This window comes from Scyliorhinus canicula, chromosome 5 (genome assembly GCF_902713615.1).
Source record: "Scyliorhinus canicula chromosome 5, sScyCan1.1, whole genome shotgun sequence".
In the NCBI taxonomy this organism is placed as follows: domain Eukaryota; kingdom Metazoa; phylum Chordata; class Chondrichthyes; order Carcharhiniformes; family Scyliorhinidae; genus Scyliorhinus; species Scyliorhinus canicula.
This window is the reverse complement of record NC_052150.1, coordinates 49763359-49783711: the sequence shown is the minus strand read 5'-3', so window position 1 is coordinate 49783711 and position 20353 is coordinate 49763359. Positions and strand designations below refer to the sequence as shown.

Genomic DNA, 20353 nt, shown 5'->3' with positions numbered 1-20353 from the left:
TTGGAGAGTATGGAGTGAGGCACTGCGTAGGGTAAACGGGACCTCCTCTTGTGCAAGGACGAGCCTGGGGTGGTGCACATGACTCGGGTGAGAATGAGTGGGTTCTTTCAGGGGTTGCAGATGAGTGTGAGAGGTGTGGGCAGGGACCAGCGAATCACTCGCACATGTTTTGGGGTTGAGGAAAATTGGTAAGATTCTGGGCAGGAGTGTTCACGGTCTGAGCCAGGATAGTGGAGGAGGAGGTGGACCCAGACACTTTGGTGGCAATATTTGGGGTTTCAGAGAAGCCTGAACTCATGGAGAAGAGGAAGGCCGATGTCGTGGCCTTCGCCTCTGATTGCACAGTGACAGATTTTATTGAAGTGGAAGTCGCCACCAGGAGTAGAGGCTTGGTTGGGTGACCTGTACGACTTCCTGAGTTGGCGAAGATAAAATGAGTTAAGGGGCTCTGCGGATGTTTGAGGATCTGTTCGTTGCAGGGGGCGAGAAAGGGGAAAAAATCTGTATAGCCTGTGTAGTTGATTGCTGGGAAGTATGTTTCCCAGGGCGTTTATTTGCTGTAACCTGTTTTAATACATGTTTGTAATAAAATACATTTTTTTAAAAAGATGCACTGTGGTCCTGCTGCATGTCTCGTTACACATGTGCAAAGTACTAGATCACACTCCGATTTGAACACAATCCAATTTCTAGGCCGCTGTATCTCTCAATGTTAAAATTCATCTCAGGCAGCACAGTGGCCAGCATTGCTGCCTCAGAGCTTAGGACTTTGATCCCAGTTTCTCAGTGTTTATGTGAGTCTCACCCCCAAAAAGATATGCAGGGTAGGTGGATTGGTCCCGCTAAAATTGCTCCAGAATTGGAAAAAAGAAATTGGGTAAAATTTGATCGTTCATTTGTCTCATTCCTTGCTTAATGACTCTCAATGTACAGCAACCTGCTAGTTATGGCAGCGGGCGAGTAATCCAGTGGTCGTGAGGCTAAATGAAAGGCACGGAATTCAATAATTCCACGTTTATATAATTGGTCATCAATGTCGGTTCAAAACAATTTGCGATGATTCACTCTTTGCTGTTTCAACAGGGTAAACAGAGGAGAATTCTCTCTTGCAACATCACAATGAATCAAATGAACTAAAAATCATGCCCTTGGTGATGACGCTCTTTTGCCTGGAAGACAGCCCAGGAATTCTGATGCTGCATCCCACAATTTCTTTTGTCTGAAACTGTATGTTCGGAAGTCAGTTCCTGCAGCTAAAAGATTCCTACTAGGCGAGAGAGTGTGAGAAAGTGAGTGTGAGAGAGTGTGAGTGAGAGAGAGAGAGAAAGAAAGAAAGGAGAGAGAGCGCGAGGACAAAAAAGAGATTTTATCAAATCTGCGTTTATACCAGTCTGAATACGTCTCCTACACTACTATTGGTCAATTGCCCAGAATTAACTCATTAAAACTGATAATTTAGAACTCTTCAGATACAGTCTTCCAAAAATAAAGAAAATGTCAAGGTTCAAAATTACATTTGTTAAGTCCCACTCACCTTTAAGTTGATAAAAAGCGTAACAAAGCACAACGAGAACTACAATCACAATAGATATGCCGATACCTAAAGAAAAATGATGAGATATTCAAATTAATGAATTGGTCTTGTGCCAGGATTCCTCCATCAACATATTTTCTTCCTTCTACACACACAAGCACATACAAATAGACGCACAAGCAAAGAAACTTAGTGGTGCCTGCTTCCAATTGTTTGATAGCTTTCACATCCTCAGGCATCCCAAATATTTCACGGCCAACCAAGCACTTTTTGAAGTGTTGTCACTTATTTATACAAACGTACAGCAGTCGAATGGCACAAAGAAAGGCCCTACAAACAGCAACGAGGTAAACAACCGGATAAAGTGTTTTGGGGATGGTGATTGAGGCATGTTAGCCAGGCACTGGAGAATTCCCTTACCCTTATTCAAATTGTGCCAATGAATCTTTTATGCACAGTTGCAAGAACAAGTGCATTGGTTTGACATCGCATCTGAGAGGTGCCTCTGATAATGCATCAATCAATTCTCAGTATTGCAAATGTCAGCTTGGATTGCATTTCCGGGTTTTTAAAAACCGAAACCCACAACCCTAGATTCACTGAAATTCTGGTCAGAGTATTATTTGAATTGCCTTGAGCAGTTTGTAATGAATCAAAACTGTGCCTAATTTAGTGCAAATTGGCATGAGACTCGCAACCCTGCTCCAAAATACTCAGCAGGCTTATTGAGCCATTATTAGTAAGGGTCATTTCTGATGTTAGAATTGAGCGTATGGTTGAATCGTTTCAATCCAACTATTTCACACTTCACTAGGAGATGGAGGCAGATACTGGATGCCACTAAATTCACTCACATTTAGCTGCATGTATTCAGCTCCACATAACCAACTTCCCACCTCTTCATTTGTCATATACCTGCCCGTTTCACCACTCTGACGAGGATTGTAACAGCATTCAGAAGGACATAGCCAATGTTTACTACTTTTCCTTTCTTCCCAGGGCACCAATGGGGAGGCTATAGTGTCGTGGTAATGTCACTGGACTAGTAATCCAGAGACCTAGGCCCTGGGGACACCAGGTTTGAATCGCACAATGGCAGGCAGGGGGAATTGGAATTCAACCACTTAACAAATTCAATTGATTAATAACATTTCAAAGCTAGTCACAGTACTATAAAACTAGTGATTGTGGTAAAAACCCATCTGGTTCACCAACCTCATTTAGAGAAGTGAGGTCTATCCCACATGTGACTCTGGCAATTTGGCTTTCAATCCGTCACATTTATTACATTTCCTCCACTCTTTTTAGCAAAAGACACACCATCTTCAAATACAAACCTTATCATCGTCGATTCAATCATTGCGCCATCACATTAACTTTTTTATTAAAATAATTTTTATTCAAGTTTTCAAAAATTTTCACCAACGAAAACACAAAGAAATAAGAACAAACCCCCCCCCGCCCCGTATACACAAATGATAAATTAACAGAAATAATTAACATGAAGGCAAATATACATGCCCAATCAAGAAAAACAAACAAACCCTCACCAGCCCCCCACCCACCCCAAACTCCCCCCATTTCCCCCACCCCCATGTTAATGTGATGGCATCAAGGTGCTGCATAGGGCGCACATGACCTTGCTGCTGTTGCTGACCATCACCTAACGCTCCGCCAGGAAGTCTAGAAACGGTTGCCACCGCCTGAAGAACCCTTGCACCGGCCCCCTTAAGGCAAATTTGACCCTCTCCAATTTGATGAACCCAGCCATATCGTTGACCCAGGATTCCATGCTCAGGGGCCTCGCATCCTTCCACTGTAAAGAATCCTTCGCCGGGCCACCAGGGACACAAAAGGCCAGAATACCGGCCTCTTTCGCCTCCTGCCTTCCCAGCTCCACTGCTACCCCAAATATTGCGAGCCCCCAGCCCAACTCTGGAACCAACCACCCTGGACATCATCTCCGCAACGCCCCTCCAAAAGCCCTCCAGCGCTGGGCACGACCAGACCATGTGGGTGTGGTTTGCTGAGCTCCCCGAGCACCTGACACACCTGTTCTCTCTCCCAAAGAACCGGCTAGGCCTTGACCCGGTCATGTGTGCCCTATGCAGCACCTTGATGCCATCACATTAACAAAGGATCCTAGAATAGTTACAGCACAGACAGATACTAGCACAGTGTTTATTACTATTGCTTTACAGCGCCAGGGACTCAGGTTCAAACCCCAGCTTGGGTCACTGTCTGTGCGGAGTCTGCAAGTTCTCCATGTCTGCGTGGATTTCCCCCGGGCACTCTGGTTTCCTCTCACAACTCCCTCCTGAAAGACGAGCTTGTTAGGTGAATTAGGCATTCTGAATTCTCCCTCAGTGTAGCCGAACAGGTGACGGGGTGTGGCGACCGGGGAGGGGGAAAGAGATTTTCCCAGTAACCTCATTGCAGTGTTAATGTAAACCTACTTGTGACAATAATAAAGATTATAGACTGCTCGCTAAAGCCAACTACTCACTTCTAGGGCAATTAAGGATGGACAAGAAATACCATGCCCACATTCCATGGAAGAATGAAATAAAATGTAATCAAAGAGACTCCTTCATAAAGAAAAGAAAATGCAGTTCTTGGTGTGCAGCCTTCCACAGCCAAATAGCTAGTCCACATTCCTGGCAAATAGGACATCATTATTAAGCTGCACAATTTTGATGTGAAGAGTCCACCATCATCCACATGTCCCTTTCTAATCCATCCAAAACACAGGTGTCTCTCACGATTTCTACCAACAGATGGCACTTTTCAGCATTACATTTGATCTACCGTTTTTCCCTCTTGTTGCCCAAGGATCCTGTTAGGGGTACAATGGTCTAGTGGTTTGTAAATGTAGACAAGCATTCCAACATGCACGAGTTCAAAACCCACCACTGAAATTGAATTCAATAAATCTGGTCATTTGGGAGCCAACAGTAGCAAGATTACCATGAAAGCTATTGGATTGTTGTAAAGTTGGTTTGCCAACATTAGTCAAAGGAGGGATCATTGCAACTCCTCAGTCCGGCCTACATGTGGCCCTAGATGTTGCAACTCTCATTCAGGGCAAGGATGGATAATAACTGCTGCCTCACCAAAGTCAGCAACAGCCAAAGAACAAAAAAAGTTGTCCAAATCCTACATGCCAACTTTTACTGCACATTCTACTATGTCACCCACAGTGTGACTAGCAGTTGGCTTACTGTCCAGGTTACTTCACGGAATCAGAAACAGAGGTCCAAACACTTAAGGAACTCGATAAATTGGTATTGATGCCTACCACATCCGTAAGAAACCAAAAAAAGCAAACCCATTAACACATATTAAACCGGTTCTTGAAGGAGTCTTGGGAACATGGGCAGCTGAAACGCCCTCACACTGTGCCTGCAAATATGGCACATCGATCAGTTCAGAACATAAAACACTTCCACCATTTGACTGATGAATTGGACATTCGGAATTCTCCCTCTGGGTATCCGAACAGGCACCGGAGTGTGGTGACTTGGTGATTTTCACAGTAACTTCATTGCAATGTAAGCCAACTTGTGACACTAAAGATTATTAGTTTTCATAACTGCCAAGATTTTTGTGCCTTACCTATATGCATATGCTCCGCTTTTGATGTTGGTGAGAGAGATTCTGGATGGAAAAATTTTTAAGAAGTGCACAATTAATCATGAATGAAAATCACACGATGGAAGTATAAAGGAATGCAGTAACCGGCTCAGAAATAATTGCGAAGAGCTTACCTGGACTAGCTGTTGTCAGGTTTTCAAAGGGAGATACCTGCTCTTGTATATCTATTAAGGAAACTGTAATTATTTTGGGGCTTAATAACACCTTTGATCAATTAAGAAATTAACGTGATCTGACTCAATGTCTTTGTTCCCTTCTAAATGGTCTTAAATTAACAACCCTTCCTCCTCTTTTCTAAGGTTCACATTTGCTTAGAAGAGAACACATCGCTTAAAGATAAAGAAAGAACCACTTCCGGTGGCAGCCACGAGGGAGTAGGTCGCACATTTGGTGGCTCCCGTTTCGGTCGAACTTCTGGACCTTTTCCCCCTGACTTTTTTGCGCTTTTGAGCGCGGAACTGGAAAGCAATAGTACTCCGGCACAGGACCCATGCAGAATTGTATGGACCTAAGAAGCCGGAGGGACCGGAAACAGCAGAAGTGGTTGAGTAAGGGCACAGTGGAGGCTGTGAGAGTGACCAGCGTGGCTGATGTTCAGAGCAAGGAGCCGACAGCCCAGCCCACAATGGAGCAGCTGCTGCAGACTATGCAGGAGGGCTTTTTGGCTTTGAAGCATGACAACTTGGAGCCGCTACAGAAGTTGATTGATCAGATGGGAAAAAGGCTGGATGATCAGGCTGAGAAGCTCCAGCAGTTGGAGAAGTCAGTGGAGGAGCAGGCTGACTTTCAAACGGTGGCAGATGTGGAGATTCGGAGGCTGAGGGACCAGCAAAAAAGTGCTTCTGAAAAGGCTGGAGGACCTATACAACAGATCTCGACGGCAGAACGCGAGAATCGTGGGCCCCCCGGAGGGGGCAGAGGGGCTGGACGCTGCCGCGTATGTGGAGGGTTTGTTTCAGAAGTTGCTGGGGAACAAGGTGTTCCCGCGCCCGCCGGTGGTGGACAGGGCACACAGAGTGCAGGTGAGGCAGTCGCGACAAGGGGGTCCCCCACGAGCGATGGTGGGAGGCTTTCGCAGGTACCTGGACAAGGAACGGGCGCTGCAATGGGCAAAGAGCACACAAAGCTGTACTTGGGACAATACCACCCTGCGTGTGAACCAAGATTTGAGCGCGGAGGTGGCCAGGAGGGGGGGAGGCTACAGGCAGGTGAAGGAGATACTGCATAAAACCAAGGTGCAATTCGGGCTGCTTTTTCCGGCGCGACTGTGGGTTACGTACAAGGGTCAACACCACTATGTTGAGGAAACCGAAGAGATGATGGACTTCGTTAAGAAGCAACAGCTGGCCCTGAGCTGAGGACGTTTGGACTAGTGTTAGAGCTTTTAAGTATATGTGGTGTCTCTCTCGTTTCGGGATGTATCTTTTGTTTGTTGTTTTTGCGTGGTTTACCCGAATGTTTCCTGTTTGGGCTCTTTGCTTAGTTGGAGTTTGGCTGGGGGAATTAATAAAGAAAACAGTTAAAAGGGTTGGGTTAAAATGGATGCTTCAGGGGAACTTTGTGCAATTTTTTTCTGTGTCTGTATGGGAAGGACTGAAGAGTGCCTGTTATTTCTTATCTTTTTTTTTCTTGTTTAACTTGAATTGTGCTATTGTGGGTGTTGTTTATGACTTGTACAGAGTGTTTGCTTAAGTAGGGCTGATGTGGGGAAGTTGTATGGAGGGGTCGGGGTGACTGTGACTGAGTGCAGCTAGTCAATGGAAGCTGCGGTGGGGGGGGGGGGGGGGTGTCCATATAGTTAGATTAGAGCAGGGGTTAGGTGGTAGGATGGTGTTGCTGGGGGGGGGGGGGGGGGGGGGGAGATTTGCTCTGCTGACAGGGTTAGAAACTGGACATGGTAACAGTGAGGAGGTCATGGGTGGAGCCGGCCAGGAGGCGGGCCACAGGAAGCGCGACACATGGCTGGGGGGCTGGCCAAGGAAAGGGGATTGCTGATTGGCAAAGGGGGGGGGGGGCAAGTGCCCCCCAACCAGGCTGATCACTGGAATGCTAGAGGGTTAAATGGGCCAGTGAAGAGGGCACGTGTGTTTGCCCATCTGCGGGTTCTGAAAGCAGACATAGCCTTGTTGCAGGAGACGCACCAGAAAGTTGCAGACCTGGTTAGGTTAAGGAAGGGCTGGGTCAGTCAGGTCTTTCATTCGGGGCTTGATTCTAAGACGAGGGAGGTTGCGATCCTGATTAATAAAAGGGTACAATTTGAGGCGGAGGGCACAGTCGTGGATGGGGGTGGTAGGTTCGTTATGGTGAGGGGTAAGCTCGAAGGGGTGAGAGTAGTCCTGGTCAGTGGGTATGCCCCTAATTGTAACAATGTGGATTTTATTAGGAGGATGCTAGGGAAGATCCCCGACTTGGACTCACGAGGTTGATCATGGGCAGGGACTTTAATACAGTCCTGGACCCGAGCCTGGACCGGTCATGCTCAAGAACAGGCAGGTTGCCAGCGATGGCAAAGGAACTGAGAGGGTTCATGGAACAAATGGGGGGGGGGGGGGGGGGGGGGGGAGGAGAAGCAGATCCATGGAGATTTAGCCAGCCAACGCGAGGGAATTCTCGTACTATTCCCACATGGTGTATTCTCGAATTGACTACTTTGTTGTGAGTAGGGACCTGCCGGCCGGAATGGTGGGGGCAGAATATTCGGCAATTGCCATATCGGACCATGCTCTGCACTGGGTAGACCTGCAGTTTTGTACGGTCAGCTTTCAGAGCCCACCATGGAGGCTGAAAGTTGGATTACTCGCGGACGAGGCGGTGTGGGAGAGGCTGAGGAAATGCATGCAGAATTACCTGCAGGTGAACGATACTGGAGAAGTCTCGGCAGCGATGCTCTGGGAGGCGCTGAAGGCAGTGGTGAGAGGGGAGCCGATTTCAATCCAGGTGTACAGGGACAGGACGGACAGGGCAGAAACGGACTGACTGAATTAGGAAATTCTACGGACGGCAGGAGTTACGTGGAATCCACGAGGCCAGAGTTACTCAGGAAGCGACAGAGGCTGCAGGCCGAATTTGGGGTGCTGACTACAGGCAAGGCTGTAGAGCAGCTTAGAAAAGGTAAAAGGCCCGATTTATGAGCATGGGGAGAAGGCCAGTAGAATGCTTGCACAGCAACTTGAGGAAGAGGGAAGCGGCTAGGGTAATCTAGTGGGTGACCCGGCAGGGCTGAACAAGGTGTTTAGGGACTTTTATAGGAAGCTGTACACTTCAGAACCACCCGGGGGACCGGGGGGGGGGAATGAGGCGATTCCTGGATGGACTGACCTTCCCAAGAGTGGGGAGGGGGTTGGTGGACGGACTGGGGGCCCTGGTCAGGATCAAAGAGGTATTGGGAGGCCTGAAGGTCATGTAGTCGGGTAAAGCCCCGGGGCCGGACAGGTATCCGGTGGAGTTCTACAAAAAATTTGCCAGGATAGGAAAGGAGAGGTCACCCTGTTGGGAGTTTTATATAGGCCACCTAATAGTTCTAGGGATGTAGAGGAAAGGATGGCGAAGATGATTCTGGAGAAGAGCGAAAGTAACAGGGTAGTTGTTATGGGAGACTTTAACTTTCCAAATATTGACTGGAAAAGATATAGTTCGAGTACATTAGATGGGTCGTTTTTTGTACAATGTGTGCAGGAGGGTTTCCTGACACAATATGGTGACAGGCCAACAAGAGGCGAGGCCACATTGGATTTGGTTTTGGGTAATGAACCAGGCCAGGTGTTAGGTCTGGAGGTAGGTGAGCACTTTGGAAACAGTGACCACAATTCGGTGACCTTTACGTTAGTGATGGAAAGGGATAAGTATACCCCGCAGGGCAAGAGTTATAGCTGGGGGAAGGGCAATTATGATGCCATTAGACATGACTTAGGATGTGTAGGTTGGAGAAGTAGGCTGCAAGGGTTGGGCACACTGGATATGTGGAGCTTGTTCAAGGAACAGCTATTGCGTGTTCTTGATAAGTACGTACCAGTCAGGCAGGGAGGAAGGGGTCGAGCGAGGGAACCGTGGTTTACCAAAGAAGTGGAATCTCTTGTTAAGAAGAAGAAGGAGGCCTATGTGAAGATGAGGCGTGAAGTTTCAGTTGGGGCGCTTGATAGTTACAAGGAAGCGAGGAAGGATCTAAAGAGAGAGCTGAGACGAGCAAGGAGGGGACATGAGAAGTCTTTGGCAGGTAGGATCAAGGAAAACCCAAAAGCTTTCTATAGGTATGTCAGGAATAAAAGAATGACTAGGGTAAGAGTAGGGCCAGTCAAGGACAGTGGTGGGAAGTTGTGTGTGGAGGCTGAGGAGATAAGCGAGATACTAAATGAATACTTTTTGTCAGTATTCACTCAGGAAAAGATAATGTTGTGGAGGAGAATGCTGAGACCCAGGCTATTAGAATAGATGGCATTGAGGTGCGTAGGGAAGAAGTGTTGGCAATTCTGGACAAGGTGAAAATAGATAAGTCCCCAGGGCCTGATGGGATTTATCCTAGGATTCTCTGGGAAGCCAGGGAAGAGATTACTGAGCCTTTGGCTTTGATTTGTATGTCATCATTGGCTACAGGAATAGTGCCAGAGGACTGGAGGGTAGCAAATGTGGTCCCTTTGTTCAAGAAGGGGAGTAGAGATAACCCCGGTAACTATAGGCCGGTGAGCCTCACGTCTGTTGTGGGTAAAGTCTTGGAGAGGATTATAAGAGATACGATTTATAATCATCTAGATAGGAATAATATGATTAGGGATAGTCAGCATGGTTTTGTGAAGGGTAGGTCATGCCTCACAAACCTTATCGAGTTCTTTGAGAAGGTGACTGAACAGGTAGACGAGGGTAGAGCAGTTGATGTGGTGTATATGGATTTCAGTAAAGCGTTTGATAAGGTTCCCCACGGTCGGCTATTGCAGAAAATACGGAGGCTGGGGATTGAGGGTGATTTAGAGATGTGGATCAGAAATTGGCTAGTTGAAAGAAGACAGAGGGTGGTGGTTGATGGCAAATGTTCAGAATTGAGTTCAGTTACGAGTGGCGTACCACAAGGATCTGTTCTGGGGCAGTTGCTGTTTGTCATTTTTATAAATGACCTAGAGGAGGGCACAGAAGGTTGGGTGAGTAAATTTGCAGACAACACTAAAGTCGGTGGAGTTGTAGACAGTGTGGAAGGATGTTGCAGGTTACAGAGGGACATAGATAAGCTGCAGAGCTGGGCTGAGAGGTGGCAAATGGAGTTTAATGTAGAGAAGTGTGAGGTGATTCACTTTGGAAAGAAAAACAGGAATGCGGAATATTTGGCTAATGGTAAAATTCTTGGCAGTGTGGATGAGCAGAGGGATCTCGGTGTCCATGTACATAGATCCCTGAAAGTTGCCACCCAGGTTGATAGGGTTGTGAAGAAGGCCTATGGTGTGTTGGCCTTTATTGGTAGAGGGATTGAGTTCCGGAGCCATGAGGTCATGTTGCAGTTGTACAAAACTCTGGTACGGCCGCATTTGGAGTATTGCGTACAGTTCTGGTCGCCTCATTATAGGAAGGACGTGGAAGCTTTGGAACGGGTGCAGAGGAGATTTACCAGGATGTTGCCTGGTATGGAGGGAAAATCTTATGAGGAAAGGCTGATGGACTTGAGGTTGTTCTCGTTAGAGAGAAGAAGGTTAAGAGGTGACTTAATAGAGGCATACAAAATGATCAGAGGGTTAGATAGGGTGGACAGTGAGAGCCTTCTCCCGCGGATGGAGGTGGCTAGCACGAGGGGACATAGCCTTAAATTGAGGGGTAATAGATATAGGACAGACGTCAGAGGTAGGTTTTTTACGCAAAGAGTGGTGAGTCCGTGGAATGCCCTACCTGCAACAGTAGTGAACTCGCCAACATTGAGGGCATTTAAAAGTTTATTGGATAAGCATATGGATGATAATGGCATAGTGTAGGTTAGATGGCCTTTAGTTTTTGACTTCATGTCGGTGCAACATCGTGGGCCGAAGGGCCTGTACTGCGCTGTATCGTTCTATGTTAGTGGGGCCGGGGCCGGTCAGGGTCAACGAGGCAAGAGACAGAGGGAGTTTACCCCCGAAGATGTCACAGGTCACCATCTCGCTCATTCTGAAACGGGATAAGGACCCGGAGGCCTGTGGGTAATACAGGCCGATCTCTTTGATCAACGTAGACGCCAAGTTACTGGCCAAAATTTTGGCAACCAGAATTGAGGACTGTGCACCGGATGTAATTGTGGAGGACCAAACCGGGTTTGTAAAGGGGAAGCAGCTGGTGGCCAACATAAGAAGGCTGCTCAATGTGATTATGATGCCCCCGGAGAGTAGGGAGGTAGAGATAGCGGTAGCCATGGATGCTGAAAAGGCTTTTGACCGGGTCAAGTGGGATTATCTGTGGGAGGGACTAGGACGGTTCGGGTTCGGGGCGGGGTTCATCGACTGGGTTAGGTTATTATATCAGGCCACGGAGGAGAGTGTAAAGATGAACAGGACGACATCGGACTACTTTAGACTGCACCGTGGGATAAGACAGGGCTGCCCTCTCTCCCCACTGCTGTTTGCGCTGGCCATAGAGCCGCTGGCAATTACACTGAGAGCTTCTAGGGGCTGGAAAGAGCTGGTCCGGGGGTGTGGGGGAGGGGGGTGGGGGGGGGGGGGGGGGGGGGGTGGGGTGGAGGAAAGAGTCTCGTTCTACGCAGATGATCTGCTGTTATATGTATTGGACCCAATGGTGGGTCTGGACGGTATTCTGGCAACCCCGAGGGAATTTGGCCGGTTCTCCGGAAACAAACTGAACATGGCTAAGAGCAAGTTGTTTGTAATTCAGGCAAGGAGGCAGGAGAGTAGGCTGAAGGGGGAGAGTTTCCGATATTTGGGGGTTCAGGTGGCACAGGGCTGGGGCAGGCTGCATAAGGTCAATCTGTCCCGACTGGTGGAACGAGTGAGGGAGGAGGTCCGGAGGTGGGATGCGCTCCCGCTGTCATTGGTGGGAAGGGTGCAGACTGTTAAGATGACAATTCTCCCGTGGTTCTTTTTGTTTTTCAGTGTCTCCCCATCATTATCCCGCGGTCCTTCTTTAAGAGGCCGAATTAAATTATCCTGGTATTTGTATGGACAGGGAAGTCCCCGCTGGTGAAGAGGGTGATGCTTGAAAGGAACAGAGAAGGGGGGCTGGAGTTGCCGGATGTCAGCAACTATTACTGGGCGGCCAACACAGCGATAAGGAAATGAGTGGTAGGTGCGGAGTCGGTTTGGGAGCTGATGGAGGCTGCTTCGTGCAGGGGCACTAGCTTAGCATCCCTGGTCACGACGCCTCTGCCGCTTTCGCCGTAACAGTACCACCAGCCCAATAGTGGTGGCGGCTCTTCGGATCTGGAGCGAGTGGAGGAGGCATGTAGAGGAGGTAAGAGCATTGGTGTGGACCCCAATCTGCGGCAACCACCGATTTGCTCCAGGGAACATGGACGGTGGGTATCGACTGTGGAGGAAGGCGGGGATTGTGAGGATTGGGGGGGGGGGGGGGGGGGATCTGTTCCTGGAAAGGAGCTTTCCGAGGATGAGGGCGCTGGATGAGATGTTTGGGCTGGCGAGGGGGAACGACTTTCGGTACTTACAGGCGAGGGATTTTGTATGCAGACTGGTGCCGTCCTTCCCACGCCTCCCGCTGAAGGGGAGGCAGGACAGAGTAGTTTCTAGGGGAGAGGGCAGAGTTTCAGACGTCTACAAGGAGCTAATGAAAGCTGATGATCCGCAGACCGAGGACCTGAAGCTTAAGTGGGAGGAGGAGCTCGGGGGGGGGGGGGGGGGGGGCGAGAGAGAGAGAGAGCTGGAGGACGGTATTTGGGCAGAGGCCCCGAGCAGAGTAAACACGACCGCAACATGCACCAGGCTCAGCCTGATCCAGTTTAAGGTCATGCACCGGGCCCACGTGACTGTGGCCCAGATGAGCAGATTCTTCAGGCTGCAGGACAAATGTGCTAGATGCGCCGGCTAGAATACTGTTAGCGTGGAGGGACTCAAAGCCCCCCGGGGGCTGAGGTATGGCTATCAGACATGGCGAGCTTTCTTGGCCTGGAGAAAGTCAAGTTCGCCTTGAGAGGTTCGCTACTAGGGTTCACCCGAAGATGGCCGGGGGGGGGGGGGGGTCCTTATTGTAGTTTCTATTCTGGGACTTTATATTGTGTTAATTTGCGGTTTTAAAATGCTGTGTTGTGCATGGGGGTGGGGCGAATGTTTATGATTGTTAATATTATTGTTATTGTTGGTATTTTACTATGGTGCGTTATTGTTGTATAAATTCAAAATTTTTCAATTAAAATTATTTTTAAAAAAACATCTCAGATTGGCTGGACGGACTTCAAATTACTGTTCTGGGAACTGGTTGTTCATAAGTTGATGCCTTTCCTTCCATAATTGGGAGGGTTGTTTGCTGATAACTGCACTATTTTCAGCGCCATTTGTGACTCCTCAGATACTGAAGCAGTCCATGCACAAATGCAACAAGATCTGGACAATATCCAGGCTTGGTGGTGGTGGAATTGGGTATGGGGGCCAGTGGCAAGTAGCAAATAACATTTGGATTGGATTTGTTTATTGTCACGTGTACAGAGGTACAGTGAAAAGTATTTTTCTGCAAGCAGCTCAACAGATCATTCAGTACATGGAAGAAAAGGGAATTAAACAGAATTCAAGAAAATACATAATAGGGCAACACAAGATATACAATGTAATGCATTGGCATCGGGGTGTAGTGTTAATGAGGTCAGTCAATAAGAGGGTCATTTAGGAGTCTGGTGACAGTGGGGAAAAATCTGTTTTTGAGTCTGTTCGTGCGTGTTCTCAGACTTCTGCATCTCCTGCCCAATGGAAGAAGTTGGAAAAGTGAGTAAGCCGGGTGGGAGGGATCCTTGATTATGCTGCCTGCTTTCCCCCGGCAGCGGGAGGTGTAGATGGAGTCCCTGGATGGGAGGCAGGTTTGTGTGATGGACTGGGCGGTATTCACGACTCTCTGAAGTTCCTTGCGGTCCTGGGCCGAGCAGTTGCCATACCAGGCTGTGATGCAGCCCGATAGGATGCTTTCTATAGTGCATCTGTAAAAGTTGGTACGGGTTAATGTGGATATGCCAAATTTCCTTAGTTTCCTGAGGAAGTATAGGCGCTGTTGTGCTTTCTTGGTGATAGCGATGACGTGAGTGGACCAGGACAGATGTTTGGTGATGTGCACCCCTAGGAATTTGAAACAGCTAACCATTTGCATCTGTAAAGACCATCTAACCATCACCGTTTGACTTTCAATGGCATTACCATTACGGAATCCCCCACCATCAACATTGGCCGGGGGGGTGGGGGGCGACATCTGTTGGCATCCATGGAGTGAGCAGTCACATATTTGGTAGCCCCCATTCGAGGTGGATTTTTATTTGGACCTTTCCCTATTCGTAGGATGGACGTTTGGATGGAAAAGGTGTGGAGTGCCAGCAGAAAGTGAGACTCCCCTGGCATGGTTGGTGGATGGATCCACAGACAAGAAGTGGGTCAAGAAGAAGGGAGCAGGAGAATCTTTGTACGCCACAGATCACGATGGTGGTAGGTAAAAGGGCCTGTTCTGCCCGCCCAAGGGTCAACCGTGCAGCTGGTGGACTTCTTGAATGAGAAGTTCAACCAGCAGAGAAGGGACGCCCATGAGGACCTAGTCAGGGTGGAAGAGCTGCTTAAAAACAGGGATTGATCATGTGGAGCAGAGGCTGGAGTCCCAGGGCCAGCCAATCCAGAAAGGAGGAAATGGTGGGGGAGCAGCTCGCCTTGTTGGTGGCCGAGATAGGAGTGATGCAGGAGACCCAAAAGCGGCTGAAGGTGATGGAGGATCTGGAACACTGCTCCAGAAGACAATCCCCGATCATGAAGATGCCAGAGGGCACTAAAGCAGATGCTGGTATATATGTGGCCAAGGGCGCTGATGAGGAGGCCGCAGGCAGGCGAGCCACCAAGAGCGATGGTGATGCTTCTGCACCATTTTCTGGACAAGGAGAACATTCTGCGATGGACGAGGCAGACGAAGAGGTGCACCTGGGAAGGGAATGAGCTGCGGGTGTATCAAGACCTGGGCGCAGAACTGGTGAAGAGGAGCCAGGTTTAACTGGGTCACGGTTGCCCTCTTAAGAAGGGGCTGAAGTTTGGGGTATTGGACTTGGCTCACCTGTGGTTGACTTTCCAGAACCAGGAACATTTTGCTATGCTAGAGGAGGTGATGGAATTTTTGTGGGACAAAATTGGCAGGAGGAGGACATTGAACTTTTGAGGAGGTGTGGTTTTGTTTGGTGTTTGTTGGAGCTTTTCTCCGGTGAGATGCTTTGTTGGACTTGGTGGCGGGGTGCTTGGGGAGCTTTCTGTTTGTTTCTTGAGGGAGTGTGAACGGCAGGCGGAGGGGTAGGAAATCAGTGAGGGGATTGGAGACTTTGGGCAGGGGCTGCCAGCGTAGCTGGGTGGGCTAGTTAACGGGAGCACAGTGGAGGGGGGGCAGTCAGATGGTTGGTACAGGGTTGTTGCTTTGCTGCGGGTGAGGGCGGGGGGTTGCTGACAAGGGAGTGGTTGCTGTGGCGCAGCAGGAAAGGAAGTGATGGCGGTGGACATCCGAGGGTGGGCCGGAGGGTTGCGTGACATGGGGGCTGGCCCAATGGCCTAAAAAAGGGATGTGGTTGGTCGATGGGGGATGGGGGGGCTTCTAAACCAGGCTAGTCACGTGGAAAGAGAGGGGGCTGGGCAAACGGTCAGGCCTGTTTGTGCATCTGAAAAGTCCGAAGGTGGACCTGGCTTTTGTCTGAAAGAAGAGACTCAATTCAAGACAGAGGATCAGACCAGGTTGAGGAAAGGATGGGTAGGCCATGGAGGTTTGGGAGACCGAGGGCAAAGGATATTTCGTACTTTTCTTGTACTTCCCGCTGCCCCAGTTGCTTTATGCCCTGGCATTAGAGCAGGGCCGGCTCAAGGCACCGGCAATTCGGGCAGTCGCCCGGGGCGCCATGTGCTAGGGGGCGCCAGAGACTCGGGTCCCGCGCATGCGCAGTTGGGCCGGTGCCAACCAGCGCATGCGCGGTGGCCGCCCTCCCCCTCGGTCCACCCCCCCGGCTCGGTCCGCTCCCCCCGCCCACCCTCCTCGGGTCCGCCCCCCCTTCGGGTCCGTCCCCCCGCCCCGCCCTCGGGTCCGCCCCCTCCTCGGCCCCCCCCCCCCCCCCCCCCCCCCCCCCCCCCCCAAGGGCGCCGAAGTTCAGCTTGCCCGAGGCGCCAGCAACCCTAGGGCCGGCGCTGCATTAGAGCCACTCACAATGCCATTTTAGCATCAAGGGGTTGGAAAGGGATTGTGCGGGGGGGTACTCTAAATTTTTTTTTAAACTAAGATTACTGGTATCTTTTACATGAATGAGAGACAGCTTTATGGTGTGGGAAATTGAGTCAACAGCCTCGAGCACTTTCACAATGACGTTATTGTAGAAGTGCATAGTACTGTATCACATCAAAAATACTGGCAATGATAATTAAAGGTCAGATTAAAGAGTTACCTCATGATTGTGCAAGAGCAAGTTTAGAATGAAAAGCCTTCACTACATCCTTCGCACACTCTTTGCAAATAGCAATCATTCGCGTTAACTTCAAGACCACATGCATTTCAAGCTCAGGTCAAGTTATAACATTTTTAAGACTACATTCAAACTGTCCTTTCTCCACCAGATTTATACTCCAAGAATAAACAATTGTTTCATTAAAATATGCTGATGGTAGGAGGCGGCTGGAGGGACCCAAGACAGACTATTGGCACCATATAACAGCCGGAACGTGACTATCACAGCTGGATTGACCTTACGACTGAAGGTGGGTAGTGCAGTGCAGCAGGCTCACGGGACCTTACAGTGCAGGGCAGCAGAATCAGAGGAAAGGAAGCCAGGCCCCCTTTACAGCACCATCTGCTGTAAAATAGGCAGGTTTGAAGGTCCCAGCAAGTGTGTAACGTAGGTGGGTAGGCCGGGGAGGGGGGTTAAGCAGTCAGGTGCGTTCAAGTTAAAAATAGTTTTAATTCTAACTCCTCCTGGATAGCTATTCTGATAAGACAGCAGGAGCCATCTGAAGTCTAGTTTAAAATCGGAGTATCAGATTGGTCCCAGTGCAGTGTAATCGTCCATCTGAAGTTTGAACTTCCCTAGCAAATACCCTGCAGTCCTTGTGTGGGGACATCAGGAGAGCCTCCTAGTCTATCTTCTGGGGTACATCCTGGATATGAGTCATCCACCCCCGGAGATCTAACGTTACGGCCTGATGTGTCCAATATTTAGTGCATTACTATGTAAAACAGTCAGTAAAGTAAATCCAAACGGTCACTTGCCTCTAAAGTAAAAGGTGGCCTCATCCAGCTAAAATTAAGAAAAACATAAATGTGATTAGAAAATAAATTACTAAATGTTGAAACTAAAACTAAATAACATTTAATGATTCCCCCCACCCCCTTTAAGCTTACCTGTTTCTCTTTTGTACATCTGCATACAAGTTTCACCAATGCGTGTTTTACTAAAGTGCAATTAAGCCATATCTCCTGACGCTGTAGATTTAGACAAGGGTCAGTACAATTTGATGATTTTCCAAGTACCAAAATAGCAACAGGTTTATTCTGTGACAAGAACAAAATTCCATTAATATGCTTCGTTTCCTCAAAATAACATCCAGTTACAAATTACTCCTTGCAAATAAAATTGAAATTTACTGTGAAATTAGAAATTATAGGCATATTAAAGAGCCATAAGCAAAGAAAGCAATTAAAAGTAGACTCTGGACACAACTACCTAATGCATCAGCCAAACCCTCTAAACTCCACTTACTGCACAGAGACACCAGAGGGGCCAGGGGTCGAGTGCGGAGGTGGGGAGAAGAATGGTGAAGGGCAAGAGGTATTGCCTTTAAAATTTCTAATCCAACGACAAGCCCACAGTAGAGCAAATTTCATCTCAAATCTTTATTAGTGTCACATGTAGGCTTACGTTAAGACTGCAATGAAGTTACTCTGAAAATCCCCTAGTCACCACACCATTAGACACGGAGCTCCTAAAACAAGATTTCAAGGTGGAAAACTTACATCCACATTCCATTCTTTTTCTTCCTGCCATCCAGCTAAGCAGCCAGAAAAGATGTTTCCGGTGTTAATTCTACATCCATTCCCAACATCAGTGATTGGGTACGTTTTCTCTTGAGCTGTAACTGTAAAGTGAAAGCACTCTGTAAGAATATCGAGCAGTGGACAGATTCTACGTAGGCTCTAGGGCGAGGTTTTCCAGCCATTAATCCAGCAGGATCTTCCAGTCTCGCCGACAACACACCCCTACTGCAGGTTCCCCAACAGCGAGGATGCAACAACGGGACACCCCATTTACCGACAACTGCGGGACCAGAAGATCCCGCCACCAGCAACAGATTGACTGCCTTGTTCCTGCGCTGCAAAATGGTGTCATTTAAAATAAAACTTAAACACACGGCTGAATACAGAGATAAAATATATAAGCCCATCTTTACACAATCATAGATTCAAGCATGCTGCATCGGGCAAGTACAACTGCTGTGACCATTATTGCTGTGTTATTGCACTCCATCAATGGCAAACAATGGCCTTGAATTTTCTGTGCTGTTACATCAGGAATGTAGTGTAATTTGGACAGGAAATGCTGGGTTACTGCTCCTTCTCCATTCACACCAGAAGTGGACAGGCATAAGATTGCAATATGCAAAGGAGGATATTGAATAACACAATACGTTTCTCCAACGATTGCATTCGGGATGTGGGTGTCTCTAGTTAGGCCAGCATTTATTGCCCATCCTTAGTTGCCCTTCAGCAGGTGGTGGTGAGTTGCCTCCTTGAACCGCTGCAGTCCTTGAGGCATAGGTACACCCACTGCGCTCTTAGGGAGGGAGTTCCAGGATTTTGCCCCAGCAACAGTAAAGGTATAGATTTTCATAGATTTTACAGTGTAGAAGGAGCACATTCGGCCCATCGAGTCTGCACCGACTCTTGGAAAGAGCACCCTACCCAAGGTCAACACCTCCGCCCCATCCCCATAACCCCATAACCCAGTAGCCCCACCCAACACTAAGGGCAATTTTGGACACTAACGGCAATTTATTATGGCCAATCCACCTAACCTGCACATCTTTGGACTGCAGGAGGAAACCGGAGCACCCGGAGGAAACCCACGCACACACAGGGAGGATGTGCAGACTCCGCACAGACAGTGACCCAAGCCGGAATCGAACCTGGGACCCTGGAGCTGTGAAGCTATTGTGCTATCCACAATGCTACCGTGCTGCCCAAGGAGGCCATTCAGCCCATCGAGTCTGCACCGGCTCTTGGAAGAGCACCCTACCCAAGGTCAACAACTCCACCCTATCCCCATAACCCAGTAAACCCACCCAACACTAAGGGCAATTCTGGACACTAAGGGCAATTTATCATGGCCAATCAACCTAACCTGCACATCTTTGGACTGTGGGAGGAAACCGGAGCACCCGTAGGAAACCCACGCACACACGGGGAGGATGTGCAGACTCCTCACAGACAGCGACCCAAGCCGGAATCGAACCTGGGACTCTGGATCTGCGAAGCGATTGTGCCATCCACAATGCTACCGTGCTGCAATGCATGTCACAATGCTCACCACAAAGGATACCCAGGCACCCCTTATGTTCAGTGTTGGCAAGGACCTGCTACGGAAGGGGAGGGGTGCTTTATATTTGAGATGACCACCTTGCCAATGTTGACCAGGACCCCCAAAATCTTTAACCGTTCCCGAGTCTAGGAAATAGGCTGTGTCAGGGACACAACCTGTCCCATTGAGAATTGGCCAGCACAGCAGCAGATAGTAAGTCGAAAAGCTTTGTATCTTCCAATATTAAAAGGGGGTGCAGAAAGACAAAATCGAGGTGGTGTTTGCGGACGAGTCTCATGAAGGTGGCAGGACATGTAGAGAAGGCCATATTAAAAAGAAAACATAAGGGCAGCACGGTGGCCTAGTGGTTAGCACAACCGCCTCACGGCGCTGAGGTCCCAGGTTCGATCCCGGCTCTGGGTCACTGTCCATGTGGAGTTTGCACATTCTCCCCGTCCCTGCGTGGGTTTCGCTCC

At 48.8% G+C, this 20353-nt stretch overlaps 1 protein-coding gene across 5 annotated transcripts in view; it reads right to left on the bottom strand.

The window, feature by feature from the left end:
* Positions 1–20353, bottom strand: part of LOC119965973 — a 42804-nt gene that overhangs the window by 8563 nt on the left and 13888 nt on the right. For all 5 annotated transcript variants that reach the window (XM_038797036.1, XM_038797038.1, XM_038797040.1 and 2 more), the window contains 6 exons: positions 18317–18438; positions 17705–17854; positions 17573–17600; positions 5302–5352; positions 5150–5191; positions 1535–1600 (listed from right to left, as the gene is read on the bottom strand). In XM_038797036.1, coding sequence (XP_038652964.1) covers positions 1535–1600; positions 5150–5191; positions 5302–5352; positions 17573–17600; positions 17705–17854; positions 18317–18438 — 459 coding nt within the window. The remainder of the gene's footprint in view (positions 1–1534; positions 1601–5149; positions 5192–5301; positions 5353–17572; positions 17601–17704; positions 17855–18316; positions 18439–20353) is intronic.